The following is a 20273-nucleotide window of genomic DNA, read 5'->3' as shown; positions in this document are numbered from 1 at the left end:
GCGTATATTTGAAAATTTTGTGAGAAACTAGGTGAGCATTCGACGTTTATAGATTATTTGTTAGATAATTATCGGGTATCGTAACGATAAACTCTATTTGTTTGAAGATATACAAAGATCCAAATACGTGGAGGGAAATCTTGTGTCGTAAATGGAACAATTTTTCCAAAGACCTCTTTTATAAAAATGTTGCGCTTACGACCGTTACACGCTGCTAAAAGATTGATATAAAACAGAGACAGATAGAATGGAACAGGGCAACGGTGTGGTTATTTTCAAGATCGATCTTTTTGCATCTGATACTTGATACGCTATTCGTTTAATTGCTGTTCCGAGAACTACTCTATATCATACACGAATAAAAGTAGCATATTAAATTAAATTTCACGTAGAACGTACATTACTAAATGCAACATCAATTTGAATTATTAATTACATACTCTTGTTGCAAATGCGGTGATTGAGTTATTACGATGCGTACATTCGATCCTACTTTATAAAATTATTTTTCTTCCTCATAAATTTGATCCAGAAATTTCGAGTCGTTTCGTTTACAAATCAGAAACACGATATGTATCTATCATTGCCATAATAAAATACAAGAACGCAGAATAACAGAATTATAAAAAGAAACGCACAGTACTCATACACAGTTCGATCTGCGAAGAAGAATCAGCTACTTTAAACTCATTGTTCGTCTTGCTCGTTGCTCTCGTGAGCCACACAGCGGAGCCGCTATTTCAATTTCTCTATTAAAAAAGAGGAACTCACTTTCAAGCATAGAGAAAGAATAACAACAACAACAACGCCAACAAGCTGCTGTTGGGGCACGACTGCAACGGCGGCGAATTAAACCTGAAAGCCGTAAATTACAATCCGGCTGGTTCTCCCGAACCGTGAGCGACCATGTTCTTCGTCGGAGTGGAATTATCCGCTGGTAAACAATGCAAAATTATAATGAACGTAAAAATTCACCTTTGTCGATACGTTGAGACTCGTAGACGCGAGAACCATGACCCTTCGTTACAGTGAAATATTTAGTATTGTTCGCGACGCAGCGCTCGCTCGAGGTCGCGTGAGAGCGCGCGCGCTCGCGCACATACACGCGAGAAAACGAAACAGAGGCGGAGGAGAGTACAACAGGGACCTCGTTGTCGATGTAAATTTTTTAAGCGGCCGGCTCGCGTGCATCCGTGCATCGGCCAGTTTAATTAGAAGCGAACGCCACTATTATTTCCACGCTCGTCGACGCAGGCCAACAGTAAACGTTCAAGCCGCGAACGTTTAAGTCCCTTCAATGATTTATTTCCTTTTCCAATTTGCGCGACAATGCGACCATGCGTGTACCGGTGTGCCACTCGCTTCGCTGTTTCATTCGGTGTGCACGTTTTCTGTAGCCGAGGCTTTTGTGTGCCGAGAAATTGTGGCCATGGTAACATCGTCGAATTCATCGTTGGAGAAAGACAGAAGGAAAAAAAACACGAGGATTAAAGAGAAAAGAATCACGGATACAATGGAGAAAAAGAAACCACGCGTTCTACGCGATTAAAGAAACGGCAATGGTCTCTTTAGAATGGTATCCGCACTGGTGCAAGATGTACACTTTACTTACAATGAAGGTGTATATTTTGATTAAAATGTGAAACGTATAAAACTGTAAAAGATAAGTTGACAATTAAGACGTGGCTTTTGTCTTAATTTGTAGACGTTATTGAAATTGTTAAAAATGGAATTTATCGAGCTAATTGTATTATACACGTATTTGTATTAATGTGTTTAAATCTTACTGAAATAATTATGTCGGCGAACCCTTGTCTTTTTCACTGATGTAAAACGTCAAATGAAGTATATATACAGTGAAGTATATATTTATATTTTTCACTGGATAAATTTATAGTTTTGAGGATATATATTGTTCAATTGGTGTACGTTCTATCATATAGTAGCTATGTCGATTGAAGGAAATGCGAGAACGCGTAATGTACGCGGAAAACCACGAGGATGGTGTACTCGAGAAAACCAACTTGCGTTTCAGGAATTACGAGCGGTTTCTTGTCTGTTGTATTTTCCATGATGTTTTCTCAGAAGATCATTCGTCGCGTCCTTTTTATCGATCTATCAAAATCTGTCTCATTTAACTACAGTTTTATTAGAAATTAATCAGAACCGGAATTCAAATCAGGGCCATGTAACTTAAATTTCATTGCTTCACTCACACTCTTCCTGATTATTAGAAGAAAATATACTTGAAATAAGAAATATCGAAAAATAATCGGAAAATTGTTCAAATTTTTTGCAATTCGAATTCTTAATACAACAAATAACAAATTTTATGAATTAAAATTCCTCAGTTTGAAGATATGGAAATTATGAAAAATTATCATCGGTTTTATTCGAACCAATGTTAAAAATATTGTTACATAAAACTTTCGTGTATTTATAAAATTTTCGTTCATTGAAAGGTATCGTTCCCACCTCTATTCTTCATTTTCTACCGTGTTTTCTAAACAGAATCGCAGTTTCGCGAAAGCGCAGTGTCGTGTTATGCGCGCCATATTTATCATTACATATCGGTGGCAAAATACGCACAAGCATTAATTACATTCGTACAGACGGTAATTTCCATGGTAATTTGAGCGTTTTTCGATGCACCGAATATAACGTATTCATATCACGCGGCCGCGTTCATCGTGAACACGCGATACATATATCGGGGCCATGATGTTCGCAATATTTGACAAATATTCATAGAATTCTTCTTTTAAGCTTGCGGATGGATAGACATTCAAAATATTTATTGAACGTGCTATAAAAATATGGAATATATTTTTGGTCGTGCGCCACGTTTGTTTTCGGTGTTCTCTGAATATTCTGCGACGCGGGAACGCACGCACGCGCGCGCGCTCGCGAGCGTAAAAATACATCGTGCGATAACTGCGCCTCGCGATAACAGTCGCGAATGTTTCCCGATCTCTCATAACCAAACCTTCGGCCTCCCTCGATTCGGCAATGACAACTAACCCCGGAAAATTCCAAATTGTACAAGTTCCAAAGTAAACGTTACCTTTCGCTGCTTCGACAATGTGACTAACTGGACCATCGCATCGTCGCGAACTTTTGGTATTACTGGGTCACGTGGACATTCGTTTCCTACATCGCCGTCATACACACAGAGGATCGTGAACATTCGTGTAAAATTTTATTACAGCTACGGATAGTTTGATACTCGGCATTTGAAAATGTATTTTTCTGGTGAACGAACTATTTGCATGAGTTAAGCGAGTTAAATGGAGTGTGAGAGATGCGTGGTTGAAAAAGCATTCGGATTGAGTTTATGTCAGAAACTTCTTGACGAAACATTGCGAAACATATAATTATTTCTTTGATAATTAATGTATGTTCAAAGTTGTTCCAAAGAAAATTCTAAGCTTTTGTCTGAATGGTCTATACAATCTAAAATATCTGTGCCATCTTCTTGTCTTTTAAATATATTTGTACCATTAAATTACTGAAATATATAGGTATATTTTAATTGTTATAATTTCGGAATAAATAGTTATACAAATAAATGAATGCACACGCTTTAAGGAATTTGATAGTGCAAATATATTTTAAAAATGAGACAATATATGATATCCGTTGTGAGAGATTAAGTACCAAACTATATAATAAAATAATTCCATCGTAGATTGAGAATCATAGTGGTGTATTGCTCGTCTACTGCTAGTCTTCATGAAATAGTATCCTACGTTTATTATTGTAAATTGATCATATTTTTCTATTTAGAACACGAAAACGTCCCGACGGCAAAGAATAAAGTTATAGCTTAATCGATTATGAAATTAAAGGTACGATGTTTTTAATTCTACTAAATACAAATCCACAAAATCTTGACTAATAGCGTTATGGTTTTCAGTTCGCTATGTGTAAAAATAACTCGTACCGTAGACAGCGACAAACAACTCGCTTAATAATCAAAAATCTACCTTATACGTATATTTCATCATGTCTGACGTTAAACGCACATAAACGTTTGCAGAGAGCGCATTACGCATTTTACCGGACACAATGAACCCATAGAGCGAACGTGGCAAAGCAGCGTGACCGTCGCAGATTGATAATAATGCGCTAAAAAACGAATCACCCTTAGCCTATCCACCACAAGTATTCTCCAGTCTGTGATCTCGATCGACCGTGATTAATTTATTTCAGAGATTACCGGCCATTTGTACGTGCCCTTTGGCCTGCGTCAATAATACCGGTAATACACTATGATCGTCGAGCCGTTCGGTAATCGCACACCCGCTCGAAATAAACGTGCTGCATGCCGGTAGATTTCAGCGCGGGGCAGCCGCTTGATGGATTTCAACGGGAACGTTTACGCCGACGAACAACGAAATCGATCGGAAGAATCGCGGCAGGGCACATTCGACGACAACGACATCGAAAAAATTCAGCAGCTGACAAACGAGAAGAAAAGGAAGCAAGGAACCGGCCCGATAAGATCGAACGAGTCGGTGAAAAACGGTGGCGAACGGGATTTCCACCGAAATCAGCAATATCGAAGGGGGAACCAGCAGAGAGAAAATTACGCGAAAATGTACGAACATAGAAAAGATTCGAGCTACCAGGGAACCTGTCCCGATAGAAACACGAGCAATTTCACGGGTGAAAATATTTGGCAAAACGGAAATCCAAATCTGTCTTATGATAATTATGGGAACGCCGTGATTGAATACGATGCAAATAGAGCTAATGATGCGTACAGAAACTGCAAAAGCGGAATAAACATCAGCGTTGTCTCGCGGCAGCCAACGTGTGAAAATGTTGGAATGGAAAAACCGGTGTACAACGTTTCTTTTAAACACTGCTATAACAAGTGAGTACATTATTTTAGCGTGGTAATTATGACAATGAGATAATGTGGAGTAATATTTTTCTGCGATATATGGCATAAGGTGCAGCGATTTTCATTTCTATTCTTTCTAATTAATTATCTGTGTTATTTAAATTGTTCGTATGATTGTTAATGTAGCTAAAATTATTTTCATAGTTATGTTTTTAATTCTGTATATATCCGAACATTCTAAAATGACAGAAATTAACGATACAACAGAAAAGCTTTTTTTTACATGTTTCACTTCTTCTGACATAAAAAAGCTTCATAATACTATATTAAGATTGTACTCAAATACTTCACATGAAGAAACATATACTGTATTACAGCACCAATCAAAGATCTGATCAGAAACGAAGAAGATTCTTTTCCAGGAGCAAACCAAAATCCGGTAAAAAGTAAGAACACAGCGGGTATCTCGCAACCTAAAACCAAGAAAAAGTTTATTCTCAATAGAAAAAGTTTGCTTCTAATTAAACCTAGGAGCAAACAAATTGCTGGAAGCCCTCACAACTACCGTTGCACCTTTGAGAACTGTTGCGGGAACTGCGAACCCTACGCTGTGAAAAGACAGGACGACGACTGTGGCTCGTGTAAAAAGTGGCAGAACACGGATTTATCTTCTAAAAACGAGTGCTTCGACGATTGTTACTGCCCTCTCGATGTGAATTCTCAACAACCCTGCGTAGTTTACGAAGAAAACGAGCCAAAATGCGATTTCCCTCCCGACGATTGTCACACGTCCAGCAAACAGTGCCTGCAGCGCGTCCATTTCGCAGGAACTGAAAATTGCGCGAGAACTGATCATTCTTCGTGTTCGTTCTGCTCGAGAAAGTGCACACCGTCCAAAGCGAGCTTGTTCGTGGAAATCGGCGAAAGCGTGGCAAACGTGAGCAACCTGACTTCCGCTCAAGCGTTTCAATGCGACGATTCGATGGGATTATTGAAAGACGACGCTCCGAGGAAAGAATACAGCGCCGTAAAAAGGAACAAGTCTGACTTGTTGAGGTGTCGTAGTAAATCGAAGAAGAGCGAGCCGAAGTGCAGTTCCAGTTGTAAAGGTCGGCCAGGTGCCATGGAACGCACCTGTTCGGATAGAATCGCGAGCATGAACATGTATCTTGACGATTACACGATCGAACAGATGCCCGAGGAACCGTTCAGCCCTGAGATGATAGGCATCGTGCAGTCAAACGTGAGTTTTCAGGACCTACGTGATTGCAAGTGAGTTTGTTCGTGTTTCAGATTGTACAACTTACCGTAGAATTTATACTAGAATTATATAGGATGCGTAGGATTATTCTAACAATTTGCAACAACGTAGGAAAACATGATTTTTCACTGTAATTAAAGCCTTTACAACGATAAGGAAGCAACTTCGATATTTACGTTGTATTTATTATGTATTTATTTATTGATAAGTATAAAAGCTTGTTATTACGATTAGTAGTTAATTATGAATTTATATTATACGTTCGATCTTCCTCTTGCAGCAACCCTTTCACTTGTAATAATTCGATAATTTCAAGTGTAAATCGCGTCTAATTATTAACCATAATTAGATTCCGTGGAAATTAAATTATCAATTGATTATCGAGATGTTGAAATATATTATTATTCAGTATTTTTTACGGTCAAAATACTGGAATTGTGATAGTCTAAAATTCTTGATTCTATTGATTTTTGATTAAAATCAAATAGACTGTGATTCCAATTTAGACAAATCGAAACGCGATAGGATAGTACTTGTTGCAGAAATGTTTGATTATATTCAACCATTACTTATAGTACTTATATTGTAATACTTATAGTGTAATGCATTTAAATAATTTTCTAACCATTTTCTAGAGCGCAAACGGAGAGTGACATGTACATCAAAAGAAAGACAACTGGTTGTAGTCAGCAATGCGAAACAGACGAACGTTCGTTATTGGACGATATCCGAAAACAGGTACAGGAAACGTATAAATGTTTCGTCAAAATGGTGACAACGAGTATCGGCCAGATTGTGAAACAATCTTCGAAATTGAAACGTTCGAAGAAGAGCACGAAGGATCGTTCCACGTGTGGAACATGCATGAAAAATTGCGAAGAAAATACATGTGCCAACCAATGCAATCAGTCAAAATTGTACAACGAATGCATGTACGAAGGGACGTGCTGGCAAGGAATAATAGGACAGGAATCAAACAACTGCGATATGCATTGCTGTGGAAACGTCTGTTGCGACGGCCTCGCTGGATTGCCTGAATGTCAAACACCTATGTGTCAAAGTACGCCTCTCCCTTAAAATATTTTTGCCTTACCCTCACACTGCATGTACTAGAACGTCTCGTGTCGGATTTCTGTTAATTATACGATCAATTATTTTTTCATATTTTCTGTATGAATTTGACACCTCGCAGTCTCCATAGCTGGCAAATTTTTTTTAGGGTACACGTAAAACGGAATCTGTAACCGCTCGTTGCGGTTCCAACTCGTTCCAAGAAAAGGAAGAAATGACACGGACGCGAATCGCCCAAGGATGCAGTGTGAGGGTTAAATTCTCCTAACACTTCTAATGCGATGGAATACTAATAATATATGACAAACTATTTTGTAACTATAACACGAAATAAATAGTTCCTTCTGTAAATCCAAATATTTCGTATTTCTACATTTATTCGATCATTTTCTACATAAAGTCTCTGATTAATCTAATCACAGTTATATTTTCCTCTAAAGTTCAACACCTGTCTTCAGATGATTGTTGGAAACCTAACTGCGACACGCAAGAACAGATTCAATCAGTGAGGGAGTGCTATTTTGATCCTAGCAGAAACGCTCACAGAAACGTATATCCTCCTAACAAAGCAGCCCCTAAAGAAATACCATGCCCCAAACACAGTAGCGTTCGCAAAAAGGGTGGTGGCGATACTTCCAATCAACAGAAAAAACAGCCGACTCTGAACAAGCGTAGTGAACCATCGGGAGTGTATAATCGTGAAAATATCAGTACGAAAAGTCAAGTAACTAAGCAACAAAATCAGGCGACGGGTCAATTTATTCCTCAAGACCAACAAACGGATAGAACTAACATACAACTAGACGTGAGCGTTCAAGCGAATTCCATTCGCGCGGTACTCGATCCTACGACTGCTCCTTACATCACAGAAAGTATCGAGTATCACAAGAGAATAAGAACCGCGAACCGATTAGAACCGTATGCAGATGAAAGAAGGGTGCCTCCTCAAAGAAAAGAGTGTCCTAGAATTCAAGAAACAGAATCCACATTGCACTCTTCTTCCAAAGAAAACTTGAAGACACCGAAAAAATCAGTTGCTTCGTCAAAAAAGAAAGGTTCGTCGAATTCTGTGACGCCAAAACAGGCACCCGCGTCTCTGAATCTAAGACAACCATTCACGCCTGGGAGACCGGAAGTCAATGCTAGAACAGGGGTATCGACTCCAAGAAAAGATGTACAAAGAGACGTGGTAAAGCAAGAAAGAATGAGATCAAAATGCACGGTGATCGGAAAAGGTGTCCAATGTACGCTGATCAGGGAAGTGCGTGTAATATGTTCAACTGTGCCGGAGGTGACTGGTCCGGTAGCAGATCTTTGTTCGTGCATCCCGAAGAAAGGAATGGTACGTCCAGATAAACCACCATCCAAAATTTCTCAAATGGGAGAAGAAAGTCCTCCTGCGACTGATGTAGCTATGGACGCACCTGATGCAACTATGGACGTACCTGATACAACTGTGGATATACCTGATGCAACTGTGGACGTATCTGATGCAACTGTGAACGCACCTGATGCAACTGTGAACAAATCTGATGCAACTGTGAACGCGCCTGATGTAATTCTGAACGCATCTAATGTAACTGTAGAACCAAATGTTGAAGAACCTGTGGAGGAGAATGCACCTGTGGTTCAGTCATCTATAGAAACGCCGTTTATAGACGAGGATGAAACGACCGTAGATGCAACCGATGGTCCTACAGACAGCGAAGCAACACATACAGACACACCCGCGATTGAAACAACCACAGCAGAGTCATCCACAGAAGAAGCACCCGCGAGAAACCTTGAAGTATTAGAAACTTCTAATGTAACTGAAACAGCCGAAGTTCCCATACCAGATGAATCTACGATATACGAAGCTGCCATGGACACGCCAAAGAAACCTGAAGAAGAATTGATTGTAGCGCCAATAGTCGACGAGGTGACCGATGTCGACAATCGTGAAGCACCGATCGAGTTCTCGAAAGATTTTAACGGGAAGAAAATGTACGTGAGCGTGCAGATGCAAACGTCGAACACGATTCTGACGCAGATCTTATCCGAGTTTCAAGTAGGCAACAAAAAACGGCAGGTACTGATGAGTATTAAATTGCACTCGAACCTGGATGGAAATGGCGAGGATGAACAACAATCGTCAGGATCGAACGGTAGCGAAGTACGAGTACAGGCTTGCGTCTTGCTTCCGTCGTAACCAATCAACGGACGAATTCTGCTGAATATTCATTGAACGTGGTTACACCGGAGGCAGGGGTGGAAATTAATGGTCAGACAAAACGGAACGATGAAATTGAATATTCTATACAGGTGGCGGCCGCTGAAAGACAGTCTCCGAGATATGACAACCACGATTATCAGAGACGAATAAGACGAGTTACCGTTAGTCCATCCGTGTATCGTCGAACGTTGACAACGAGGGGTACATACGATTCATCGACGTACGCGTCCGTCAACCAGGCGACTTATGAGAGGACTGAAACAAATTATTCGCCAGAGAATGAAAACAGCACGACCAATGGTGCCGTGTCTACAAATTTATCTAATGAAATATAGATTTTATACAAAGTATGGTTGATTCGACTAAAGGCTTTTGGGTTTTTAGGGACGAATCATGTGTGCGGACCTTGCGGAAAGAAGAGGCGATGATTCAATCGGTGGTAAGAAATCTTTTGATATGTATATATGCAGTTATTGTATTGTGAAAGTATAGAGTAAGATTATGAAAGGATCGGTTGGATGGTTGTTTCTGGATATTCCGTTTGAATAATTTGTTGAAGCTTATAAATTTTAATCGATAATTCCTTATCTAATTGTAAAACATCTTGATGACATACAATTTTTTTTTTTGTTATATTTATATTTGTGATTCTAAAAGTATTATATCTTACTATTGTCTGTATCCTATCGTTGATCTTGAAATAATTCAAGCATAATATTAAGCTATCTCTATAGGATGAGAAAAATATCAAGAGTAGTGCAACAATAAAGAGCTATAGTTAATTCCTGTATTCATTACATAGATGGAACAGTACTGTAAACATATTCAAGTTCTTTATGGATAAGTGACATAATTTTTTATAACCTTAAAACTTGGAACATACGACACACATGATAAATCGTAAGTGTAATTCATCATGTTTACAGTTAACGAAGCTTATAGCCAAGAGATACGCCGGACATCCTTGTGAAGCTACCAGTACAAATTATCATTTTGAACGATGCTTGACCCCAAAAAGTGGTTACTTACCAAAACTTTAAAAAATGTATTTAAATAAATATCCTTACAAATAACGTAACATGTATCAGAACAAAAATGTCATTTAAAGATTACAGGAAAGATAGATATCAGGTATAATCTATCTTATTAAACGCTCCTTCAAAGATACAAGAATAACAAAGAGACAGTTCTTACAAAGAAAATTACTATAAAATACAATAATAATGGCTAAGAATACAATTTTTAAGTCCAAACACACTTCCACTGATGATGAAGAAGGTTCGATAAAGAGATTAAAAGAACTTGGAAACGCATCCTTGCTAAGGTCAGAAATAGAATACAGTCAAGGATCGAATTACGAGATGACGAGTGGAACTAAAGACGCTTCGACTGAATTACGCATCGAAACCGATGACGTACAAATAACCACGGAAATATATTCCATGACGGATCTGCCGTCCTCGTTACAAGCCGACGAAGAAATAGAACCAGGACCTGAAACGATCGTACCAGAGTATTACGGGGACCAATGTACGATACTTCGCGCGTACAGATGCAAAGGCGTGAACGTAACAGAAGCGGATTTTCCCCAAAGCTGTCGACGAAAAATCTCCTCAGACCAATCCTACCAATTGCTCCAAAAGAACGGCAAAGGTGAAGATGTTCGTTTGTTTCGTCTAGTAGCGACGATTCCGTGTATACCAATTGATATGATCAAAATGCAATTCGGCAGTCCTATGTGTCAAGAAACGTGTCCAAATATAACCATAGCCGAATGTTCGCAAACCGAAGACACGGTATGCTTGAAATCGGAAGAACAGGACGACGATCTAGAAATAGTCACGACGTCCACAATTTCGATGTTGCAAGAGGAGCTTGCAAGGAAGAGGAGCTTATCGACGGTGCAGGAATCGGAGGAGGAAAATGACAAAATTCTCGAAACGGTATGTACCGATGAAAAACAAAATAAAAAACGAAATGAAAGGCGAAGTGTGTGTGTTGGCCCAGCGGATTCGCTTCCTGCTGATAAAGAAACCAACACGAATTCGCGAAAACCACGCAGGAATATATTTGAAACAGAAACGATAATATCGAATCGTTCGTCTATCTGGTTCGAGAGGCCGCGAATTGAAAAGAATCGCAGAGCGATTTGTGCTCGAATGAACGAAAGCTGTTCTTCGAACGCTAGAGTAAGCGGCCACCTTTCCTACTGTGCTAATGTTCGCCCATCGGCCAGCCATTGTATGACGCAATGCGAAATACTTAGAAACAGTCCAAGATTTACTTGTTCGACTGCCACTGAGATAAATTCTTGCGAACCGTTTGCCAATAGTTGGTGCCACGTTCTATCGAGCAGATGGAGAAATCCGAACGAATATTGGTCGACAACAGACTGTTGGACCCCCAAAAGCCATCAGCTCGGCAGGATAAATAATACCTACGGGTGCTCGATAACTGGAGAATCGCTCGAGATTTGCGCGCAGTACTCTCCGAATTGTAACAATGCGTGCGGTCGATATTACTTAAATGTCAACAAAGCCTACAATACCAGTGGAAGGAACTATCCGTGCAACAGTGCATATAATACTTGGAACACGAATATGTATCGCAACACAGCTACAAATCAGACATTCCGTCACACTCCTGCTAGTTATTGTTACTCTTTTAACTCGTGGTGCTGACATGGTATTTAAGCTGGATCAAAACTGTAATTATTCGACAACGTAATTTTTATGTTCACGATGCCACGATACCGCGGCTGTTCATAATAACATTGCAAAAAATAATAAAAAAGTGAAGACGACAGGAATCACACTATTTGCTTTTCAATAATAATACAAGTATAATATTATAGAAATTTTTTCACATAACTGTATATAATGAAACTATACATATAGTGAGATATAATAACTAAATGATAGTTAGACGTATCCGTTTAATATTTCTTTCGCAACGCCTATTTATTTTCTTACTATAAAAATACACAGCGTAAAAATTCTTTAAAGAGAGTTCATTTTTATAGTACAAGATTGAAACATCATTTTGAAACCTTCACAAAGTAACGTGAAAACACGCTGTAACTTTAAACAACAACTTAAATTGAACCAGGTTTAAATTACCCACTAATTATGTACGCTCTAACATAAAGCATAATTATGTGATGCAGTGAATACGTTAATACAGCTCAGTGAATCCCAGCAACAACAATAAGAAATGATTTGCACGACATGTTACGTTTTATCTAGCGTGCAATAATTTTGAAAATCATGAACGCTAAAAGTTGAAGCGTTCCTTGGACTGAGCTTGAAAGTTCCGGCTAAACAAATTTCTTCACCGTAGGGATGTCGCGACATTATAAGTGGTTCTAGTGGTCAGCAACTACAAGGAGAAGGAAAGAACGTGAAAGTTTGTTGCAAAGTTCGTCGGCGGCCAACGTACCAGAAATTCTGAGCCAGAGCATCCGCTTCAAGCTAAAACCTGCGTACGACGTGTAATTACTGTCGGGTGGCTCGTTGTCATGTCGCCGAGTGTAATAAAAATTCTAGGGAAATACAATTATCGTGTCCCGCAGTACCAATTTTAACAAGGCATTTTAAACGCTACCGCTGCATATGCATGAAATTTAGAAAATTGCTAGGAGACTAGGGAGGAAATGTGATATTTTTGTTGCTTTGAAAAAAAAAAGGTACGTGTTTATCCGGGCCGTGTTAAGAAGTAATTATAATTACTGTCGCAAAGAGTAATTTTACCCTGTACATTATCTTTATCAGCTTAAACACGATGCAATTTTTCTTATATACTTTCTCAATATTTTGGCTATATTCCTTTAATTTTATTTTTAAAATACTGTAAATAGATGATACGTCTACAGAAAATGTAGATCTGAGTTTTGAGTATATCGTAAAAGGAGTAAAATTTTACTCTGAATTATTTACAACTCTAAAATAGTTTTAGCACTATTTATTATGTACATCAAAATTTGTTTCTTCTATTTATTTTTTTAATTTTTAAACAACGTTTTATAGATATAAAAGCAATAATTACACACAAAGAAGTAATAATAAAAATGAACGGTAATAACATATCTTCAATGAAGAAATTGTACACATCCCGCAAAAGAAATATTATACACGAACATAGCGGACGTTGTGCAGCAAAGTCGCAACAGCAGTCTGCGGCTCGTAAAATATAAAACGCTCGGATATTTCGCGACAACGGGTCTTAAGAGAACATTCCGGTACAGTAAATGGCTTTCGCGGTCAGCTATACTCGAGACGAAAACTTCAACGAAGTTTACCGCGAGCTTCTTCTGTCTTCCAGCTACCGGAAACTCGACTAGACCACCTCGACTCAACCAAAAACCGTGTACAAGATGCGCCACCGAGAGTATGATTTTCTCGTGTTGTACCTCGCTATAATTTTTTCTCCAAGGAAACTCGTACCTTCTCCCTTCTTTTTTCCTCTTTTCTCCTTTTTCCCGTTATTTTCTAAGAGAAAAAGCTATCGTACGGTCAGGTCGATGGGAAAAACGGCGAATCCAAGCGGTTACTACGTATCCAGAAATATGAGGGAAGAGGTAAAAATGTCACGAAGCTCATAAAACGATGGCTTTCAAGGAAACTCGAGAACTCTTCAGCGTCCCTCGGCTAAAATCTCGACAGCGCGCTGTTCAGGAATATTTCGTGGCCGGCGTAACATCCCCGTACGAGCGAGCTTAAGAGAAGATCCTGGTACCTTAAGTGGCTTTAATGGTCAGTGTCCATTGAGACGAAAATTTCGAGCAACTTTGCCCCGAAGTTTGCCAGAAGCCAGCGTACAAGACACGCGGCCTCTGCCACCGCCTGAGTGCCAAGTATCACTTAGGACACGTGAGTAATCCTGAGAAGAACACGTATACCTCGATGCAACGTCGTCATCAGTACCGAATACTCTCTGGCTGGCAAGTTGAAGCAACGTTACGGAACCGCAGAGAGACGATGTGATTTGCAAAGTTGAGACGAGAACGCGAGTTTGAAAACCGAGAACGGTTGTAAGGACTATGGTGAAAGACCTTGAAGCTTAAACGAAAAAAAATGATCAGCAAATTTTTTTATCTATGATTGAAATCATGTGGATGACGAATTCAGCGGTATGATATTATTATTTATCCTTAATTAGTAATAAATAAAAATTGAGGGAAAATGTAAGTAAATATATTTTAACTTAATTAATTTATTTGGAATCGCGCATTCAATTTAATATTTGGCGTTCTATATCGTATGTTCGTCAAATAAAATGAATTCATAATGAATATTAATTTATACGGTAAAATGCAGATTAACCATTTTCGTTGCAACTAGATTGTAGGAATTATATTAATTATTTAATTTTTATACATGGCTGTCTTCTTCAAAGTCTCTTTTCTTCGTTATGTGTAAATTTAATTCCGTTTATAATTTCCTAATGTTACTCGTAATTTAAACGTAATATTCGGACATGCTTTTAGAAATCGAACGAATTACCCAATTTCACGGAATTGAATTAGGTAACGAAATAAACCATCAGCGAGAAGGGTAAATGTGTCTGATTACTCCAGGATTTATCAAGTAATAATGTTGTTATAAAGGTACTCGAAACGAAATTTCCAGCCCTCAATAAACGGGATAAACTCGTCGATAATTCGTTAAAATAAAGTTGAAACTTCGCCAGTGTTTAAATGTTACACAATACATTGGATATTTGGTTTGAAAGCAACGGCAACGGAACAATCTCTTGATTCAATATTTAATATCATAACGAAACCAAACTAATTTTCCCGTGTAATTAGTATTGATCTGAAGTGACTGCGCCGAGCGTTGCTCGGAAAGGTTTCAATATTTTTCGTATAATCTAACCTAAATCGACAAAGTTTGTACCATTCGAGAATAATTTCGCTATTAATCATGAAAATCTTTAATTGTTTAAACAATACGCCTTATCGACCGCGTAGAGTCCTCTGCGTTTCGAAACTATCCTCGTTGGAGTTCCTGCGATCACAGAATCCCAATCTGAACGAAGACCAAATATTGTCAATGTTAAAAGAGCGTGGAAAAGATCCGAACGAAATTTTTACCGAGCATCAACAACAGATTACTTGCGAACAAAATCTAGCAGCGATTTTAAAAAAGCTCGACATCAATTTTTCTATTACGAAAAGGTAAGGCGAAAGATTATTACGTAATAAAGTTTAATGTCCGATGAAACGGCTACGCCTGTATACAACAAATATAAAGAAGAAAGATAAAATGGAGCGGGTGCTTCAGAAATGTTCGCGTATTTTTCCCTTTATGACTTTATGATTTCTCACTTTTATATTTTCAGATAGTAGCTTAATTACCTCAGTAATTAACGCATTGACAACCGTTTGAATAGATTTATCATTTCGTATATCATCGTTCGTCATATAATAAGAAACGATGCTTCACTCTTATTCATTAACTTCACTCGTATTCATTAAATTTTCTTCTTCAATACCTCTTCTTCGGCAGATACGATAAACATTTTCGAATTATTATATTATCTATTAATTTCTATAAAAAGAAATTTACGATTTTTATAATTTTAAAAATTTGCAGCAAAATATTCTTATCGAAATAAATTCTACTAAATTTTGAAATTAATATTTTTGTTCCTTTTTTTTTTTTTTTTTTTAAGTATTGAATGTTACTTTTGAACTCACGTTGTTTGCTCAGGACAATTTTGCGATGATACTATTAATATTATCGCTATGATAATATTTGTTACGATAATATTCGAACTTTCGTTATATGTATATTATTTATATTTCGTTGCACAGGATAGCAGACGCATGGAAATTTATGAATTGGGCGGATTTGGTGATTCCAATAGGTGGAGATGGCACGTTTTTGCTATCCTCCAAATTAATTACAGACAACGTGAAACCTGTGTTGGGCATCAATCCGAGCATCCGATCGAACGACAATAACATTTTTACGCTTCCTCCGAAATACGCGATGGACATCGAAAGCATATTTGATCGACTTCATACAGGAAAATACACGCTATTGATGCGAAGTCGCATTCGAACAGTGATGAATGGAGAAGGACTTTACAGACGACCTTTTCATATACACGAGAAGAGCCGTACACAAGGAGAGAAAAGAGCCGAGTGGGTACATTATAGAGAAGTTATTCTCTCTGATCCGCGTTTGTTCTACCCTGTCAGAAATCAATATGTGCATTTTTATTCGTTACTTTTACAATGCGGTAGCTGCAGGAAATTTTTCTTTTTCGAGACTCTCGATTCCTCTTCTTCCCTTCCTCCCCACTTTCGTTCACAAGGTGTACTTTTAATCTCCTGTCAATTCACACACACTTACATTATGCCCTATATGTTCGAAATATTCATAGCATTTCCGTTCTATCGCATTTTGAAATCTACGACCACGTTTTGAAATACACATAACGCATTTTTTATCAATTTGTAATTTACAAACTCTAGAATTGTTCAGAACGATATAGATTACTCTGTCCATTTTATAACAGAATTGCAATTGAAGTAATATAATACCTATCTTTAGCGAAGTTTTACAAACCACCAGTTGCAAATTAATAGCGTCGATAAATTCTTTTATATGGCACGGTAACATGTTTGATAATAAATCAGGTACAGCTCTACACGTCAATTTTACAAATTGCAAGCCATCCAATTCCATCTAATCACGTGAAGTACTAAAATTATGCAACAGAAATCTATAAGCCATAACTTCCATCGTAATATTATTACTCGTCTAGTATTATTAATTGATAAAAGGTGTGCAACAAAACGTAGGCAGAGAATAACACGCGAGCAACAGAATATTTATTTTCTTATTCTCGTGAATTTGTTACGTACGCTATGTTTCGAGTCTTTGTTTCGTCTCCCATTCTGCAGATTAAACTTTACGCGTTCCTTCGGTGGTTCTTAGACTTAAATTACGTTGGTAAAAACGATAAAATGCCCGCAACAAGCTACCTTTCTCTCACTCTCTCCTTGAAGGAATCGCATAACGGAGTTCTTTCTCCGGGCAATCTATTCTCTTAAGTTTTAAGTAAGCCGTACGTATCGTCGATTCTACGTTTTCATAAAGGCCGTAATGCGTCTTCATTTCACGGCCGGTCCTCTCTACCGAGTAGTTTCAAGTTATAACCTCCTGTACGCCGGAACTTCGGCAGTTAGAACTTGTAAATTACAATAACCGTGTAGTTACGAGTTATACAAAGAAGACGTAACTTTTTAATTGTATATAACAGGAATTTTACGAGAAATCGTAATTTATACGGATGGAAAAAAGCAGAATCGTGAGTTTGTATTTATTTGGACAATTTATCGGAAAAAATGCGAGACAAATTGCATTCAGTTTGTTTAGATGCTATCGTTACTTTGATATCTTTAATTATCGTATAGGAATATCAGATAATCGAATTTGCTCACCGTAAAGGTAAAATTTAGAAATCTGTACAGATCGATCGCAAATCTTTGCTCGTGCATGATAAAGGAAAAAAGTTTACTGAAAAAGATACAAATCGATGAAAAATTACGTCCAGTTATTAATAATTGTTATCGTGAATATTATATTGTATACACGCAATTATCAATATATTGTGAATATTTTACAACCGAGTTCACCTATTGTAACACGTAACAAAAGTTTATTAATTAATTTAATAACAATTATTCGTTAATATTGATCGAATATTCTATTTATAGGAAAACGTTTAATATTAATGTAATTACTCTATCGCTGGAGTTTCGTTATTCTAAATGCATCGAGAGTTCATCATTAACGTCGTTCTTCATTACTCTTCATTAAAATTTCTTCGTCCTCTTCCACGCTCGTCCTTCATTAATGCCATTAAAACTAAATAAGCTCGTTTCTCCGAGCACCAAGCGCTTTATACGTTTTTACGTATTCTTATTCTTCGACGAGAAGTTCTTCCCTTCGTCACCTTCGTTCCTGCAGAAACGCAAGAAGAAACGAATGTAAAACACGACCAAGCATTGATCAATCTCATTAACCGCTTTAATTAAGGTTAATTGAATTCTCAGAGCTCTTGCGCGAACGACACAAAGGAAAATAGCGGACTCACTTCAACCACGGCAGAGGACTTTGCCTTGGCTGGCATTGAACGAAGTTAGTTGCACGAAATTTCGTTTAATCCTGCGCTATTCGACATTTATAAAAATATTCGATAATTCATGGCCAATATATCTTACGTGAAATTTAGGTATTTATAGGAGAATTTTTGGCAGTCAGACCAATAACTTTACAAATCAGAATTGAAGATCAAGAGCCGCGTCAAATTCGAAGTTCAGGTATGTGCGTTTGTACAGGTACTGGTTCCCAATTCTGGTACAAATCTATTAACATTCAATCGGCCGAAACCGTTCGATGTATCGTCGAAATAGCCACCGGCATTAAATTAAGCAACGAGGAAACCAACAAATTACTCCACAAATATCATCAAGCTCTCATCTATTCCCCAGGTAACTGAATTGTTCAACGTCAGTAACTACGATCAAGCAAATAGTAGCTAAGATAATAACGTTTCGGTTAGTGAATGAAGAATTTACAATTATAACTCCCTTTGGTAAAATCTGATAATATAAGAAATAATAAGACAAAGTAGAAGAAAAGATAATAGAACCTTTTGTCTCGAATTTGCTTGCTCTGAGAAAACGTTTTTAGTGCAGATGCTTTTTCAGAGGATTTGAATATGGTATACATGATCCGCGAAATGTATCATACTACACGTTGCAAGAACCAGAAATGTTGCCTGGACAGACAAAAGTGCAACAAGCTTACTGTGAAATCCTGTGGCTTTGACGCTGGCTTGGTGATAGACGGAAGCATTTCTTTACCCTTCAACGACGGCACTATCGCAACTTTCGATATCAAACCTGAATATTCGTTGAAAAGCATCATGCTCACTTGATGTACAGTTATCATGTAGCTGCATTAAAACAAGTTTCTCTGGGAAGCGAGCTTGTGTGGTAGAACTTTTCACAGGAATATAAGTGTCTGATCAACAAATTAAAAGTAAACTTCTTCTCGCATTTCTCTTTTCTATTTCCCGTTTCGTAATTTTATTTTCTACTGTTTAATCTTATTCCATTTATGAAAATGTATTTCATGCGAAATATCGAAATTTCGCTATCGTTCAATTTATCTAACTTTTGCAATTGCATATAAAAATTATCTAATAAATAACGATTTTTCTTTCATACGGACAAACGAAGCAAGAAAGCTTTTCCTTTTACAATCTTCCAGTTTCGGCTTTAATGCAGTCCGATTTCTTATTTATCTCTAATGACGGAGGCGTAGGGCAAAGTAGCAAGTAATTGCGCGCATTTGTTCCGAAAATGAAGGTAGTCTGAGACCAAAAGATAGGAAGAGCCGGTTATTTCACCGGCAAAGGGCAGCCTGGTCTTTTTCTACAACAAGAGGGAGAGTGAAATACCTTTCCAGCTCCGTTTTCCGTTTCCTTGCAAGGAGGCGAACCACGTCCAGACTTCCATTAACCCCGTAATTTCGGTTTTGGCTGAACCGCAGACACCCCGACCTTCGAGATCAGGTGTTCATACTTGCTGTTTGTGTACGAATAAACATTCAAAGATACTCACACAGTCCGCAAGGTATACAGGATGGTTTACTTGCTGCTCTGGTCAAATACACGAATCCCGGTTTGGATTTCTTAACTAGAAATAATAGCACTTTATTATATAGTTAACTCTACTTCGTGTCTCCTATCTCATGTCTTTTAAGATAAGATCTTTCACAGAAATGTATTCTTACATGAAAGTACGCCTGGAACTGTGATAATTAAAAATGAAATTATACAAGAGTAAAAAAAGAAAA

General features: G+C 37.9%; 2 protein-coding genes across 14 annotated transcripts; both read left to right on the top strand.

The window, feature by feature from the left end:
* Positions 1-1067: 1067 nt before the first annotated feature.
* LOC100652279 lies at positions 1068-12164 on the top strand. 13 transcript variants are annotated; one of them, XM_048406349.1, is made up of 10 exons: positions 1068-1619; positions 4213-4261; positions 4335-4879; positions 5227-5295; positions 5381-6121; positions 6746-7170; positions 7622-9336; positions 9486-9696; positions 9781-9835; positions 10323-12164. In XM_048406349.1, the coding sequence occupies exons 3-9, from the start codon at positions 4359-4361 to the stop codon at positions 9822-9824; spliced, it is 3726 nt and encodes a 1241-aa protein (XP_048262306.1). In that variant the 5' UTR covers positions 1068-1619; positions 4213-4261; positions 4335-4358; the 3' UTR covers positions 9825-9835; positions 10323-12164. The 13 variants fall into 13 exon arrangements, with proteins under 13 accessions (XP_048262306.1, XP_048262303.1, XP_048262302.1 ...); XM_048406346.1 differs by adding an exon at positions 3787-3848 and having other exon boundaries at positions 4040-4879; XM_048406345.1 differs by adding an exon at positions 3787-3848 and having other exon boundaries at positions 3917-4879.
* A 3912-nt stretch (positions 12165-16076) lies between these two features.
* On the top strand, positions 16077-19530 carry LOC100645559 (NAD kinase 2, mitochondrial-like). Its single transcript, XM_012309576.3, has 4 exons — positions 16077-16543; positions 18464-18548; positions 18643-18901; positions 19121-19530. The coding sequence occupies exons 1-4, from the start codon at positions 16182-16184 to the stop codon at positions 19348-19350; spliced, it is 936 nt and encodes a 311-aa protein (XP_012164966.3). The 5' UTR covers positions 16077-16181; the 3' UTR covers positions 19351-19530.
* Positions 19531-20273: the final 743 nt, after the last annotated feature.

The sequence above is a fragment of the Bombus terrestris genome, chromosome 6, assembly GCF_910591885.1.
Source record: "Bombus terrestris chromosome 6, iyBomTerr1.2, whole genome shotgun sequence".
In the NCBI taxonomy this organism is placed as follows: domain Eukaryota; kingdom Metazoa; phylum Arthropoda; class Insecta; order Hymenoptera; family Apidae; genus Bombus; species Bombus terrestris.
This window is presented reverse-complemented; position numbering and strand designations above follow the sequence as displayed.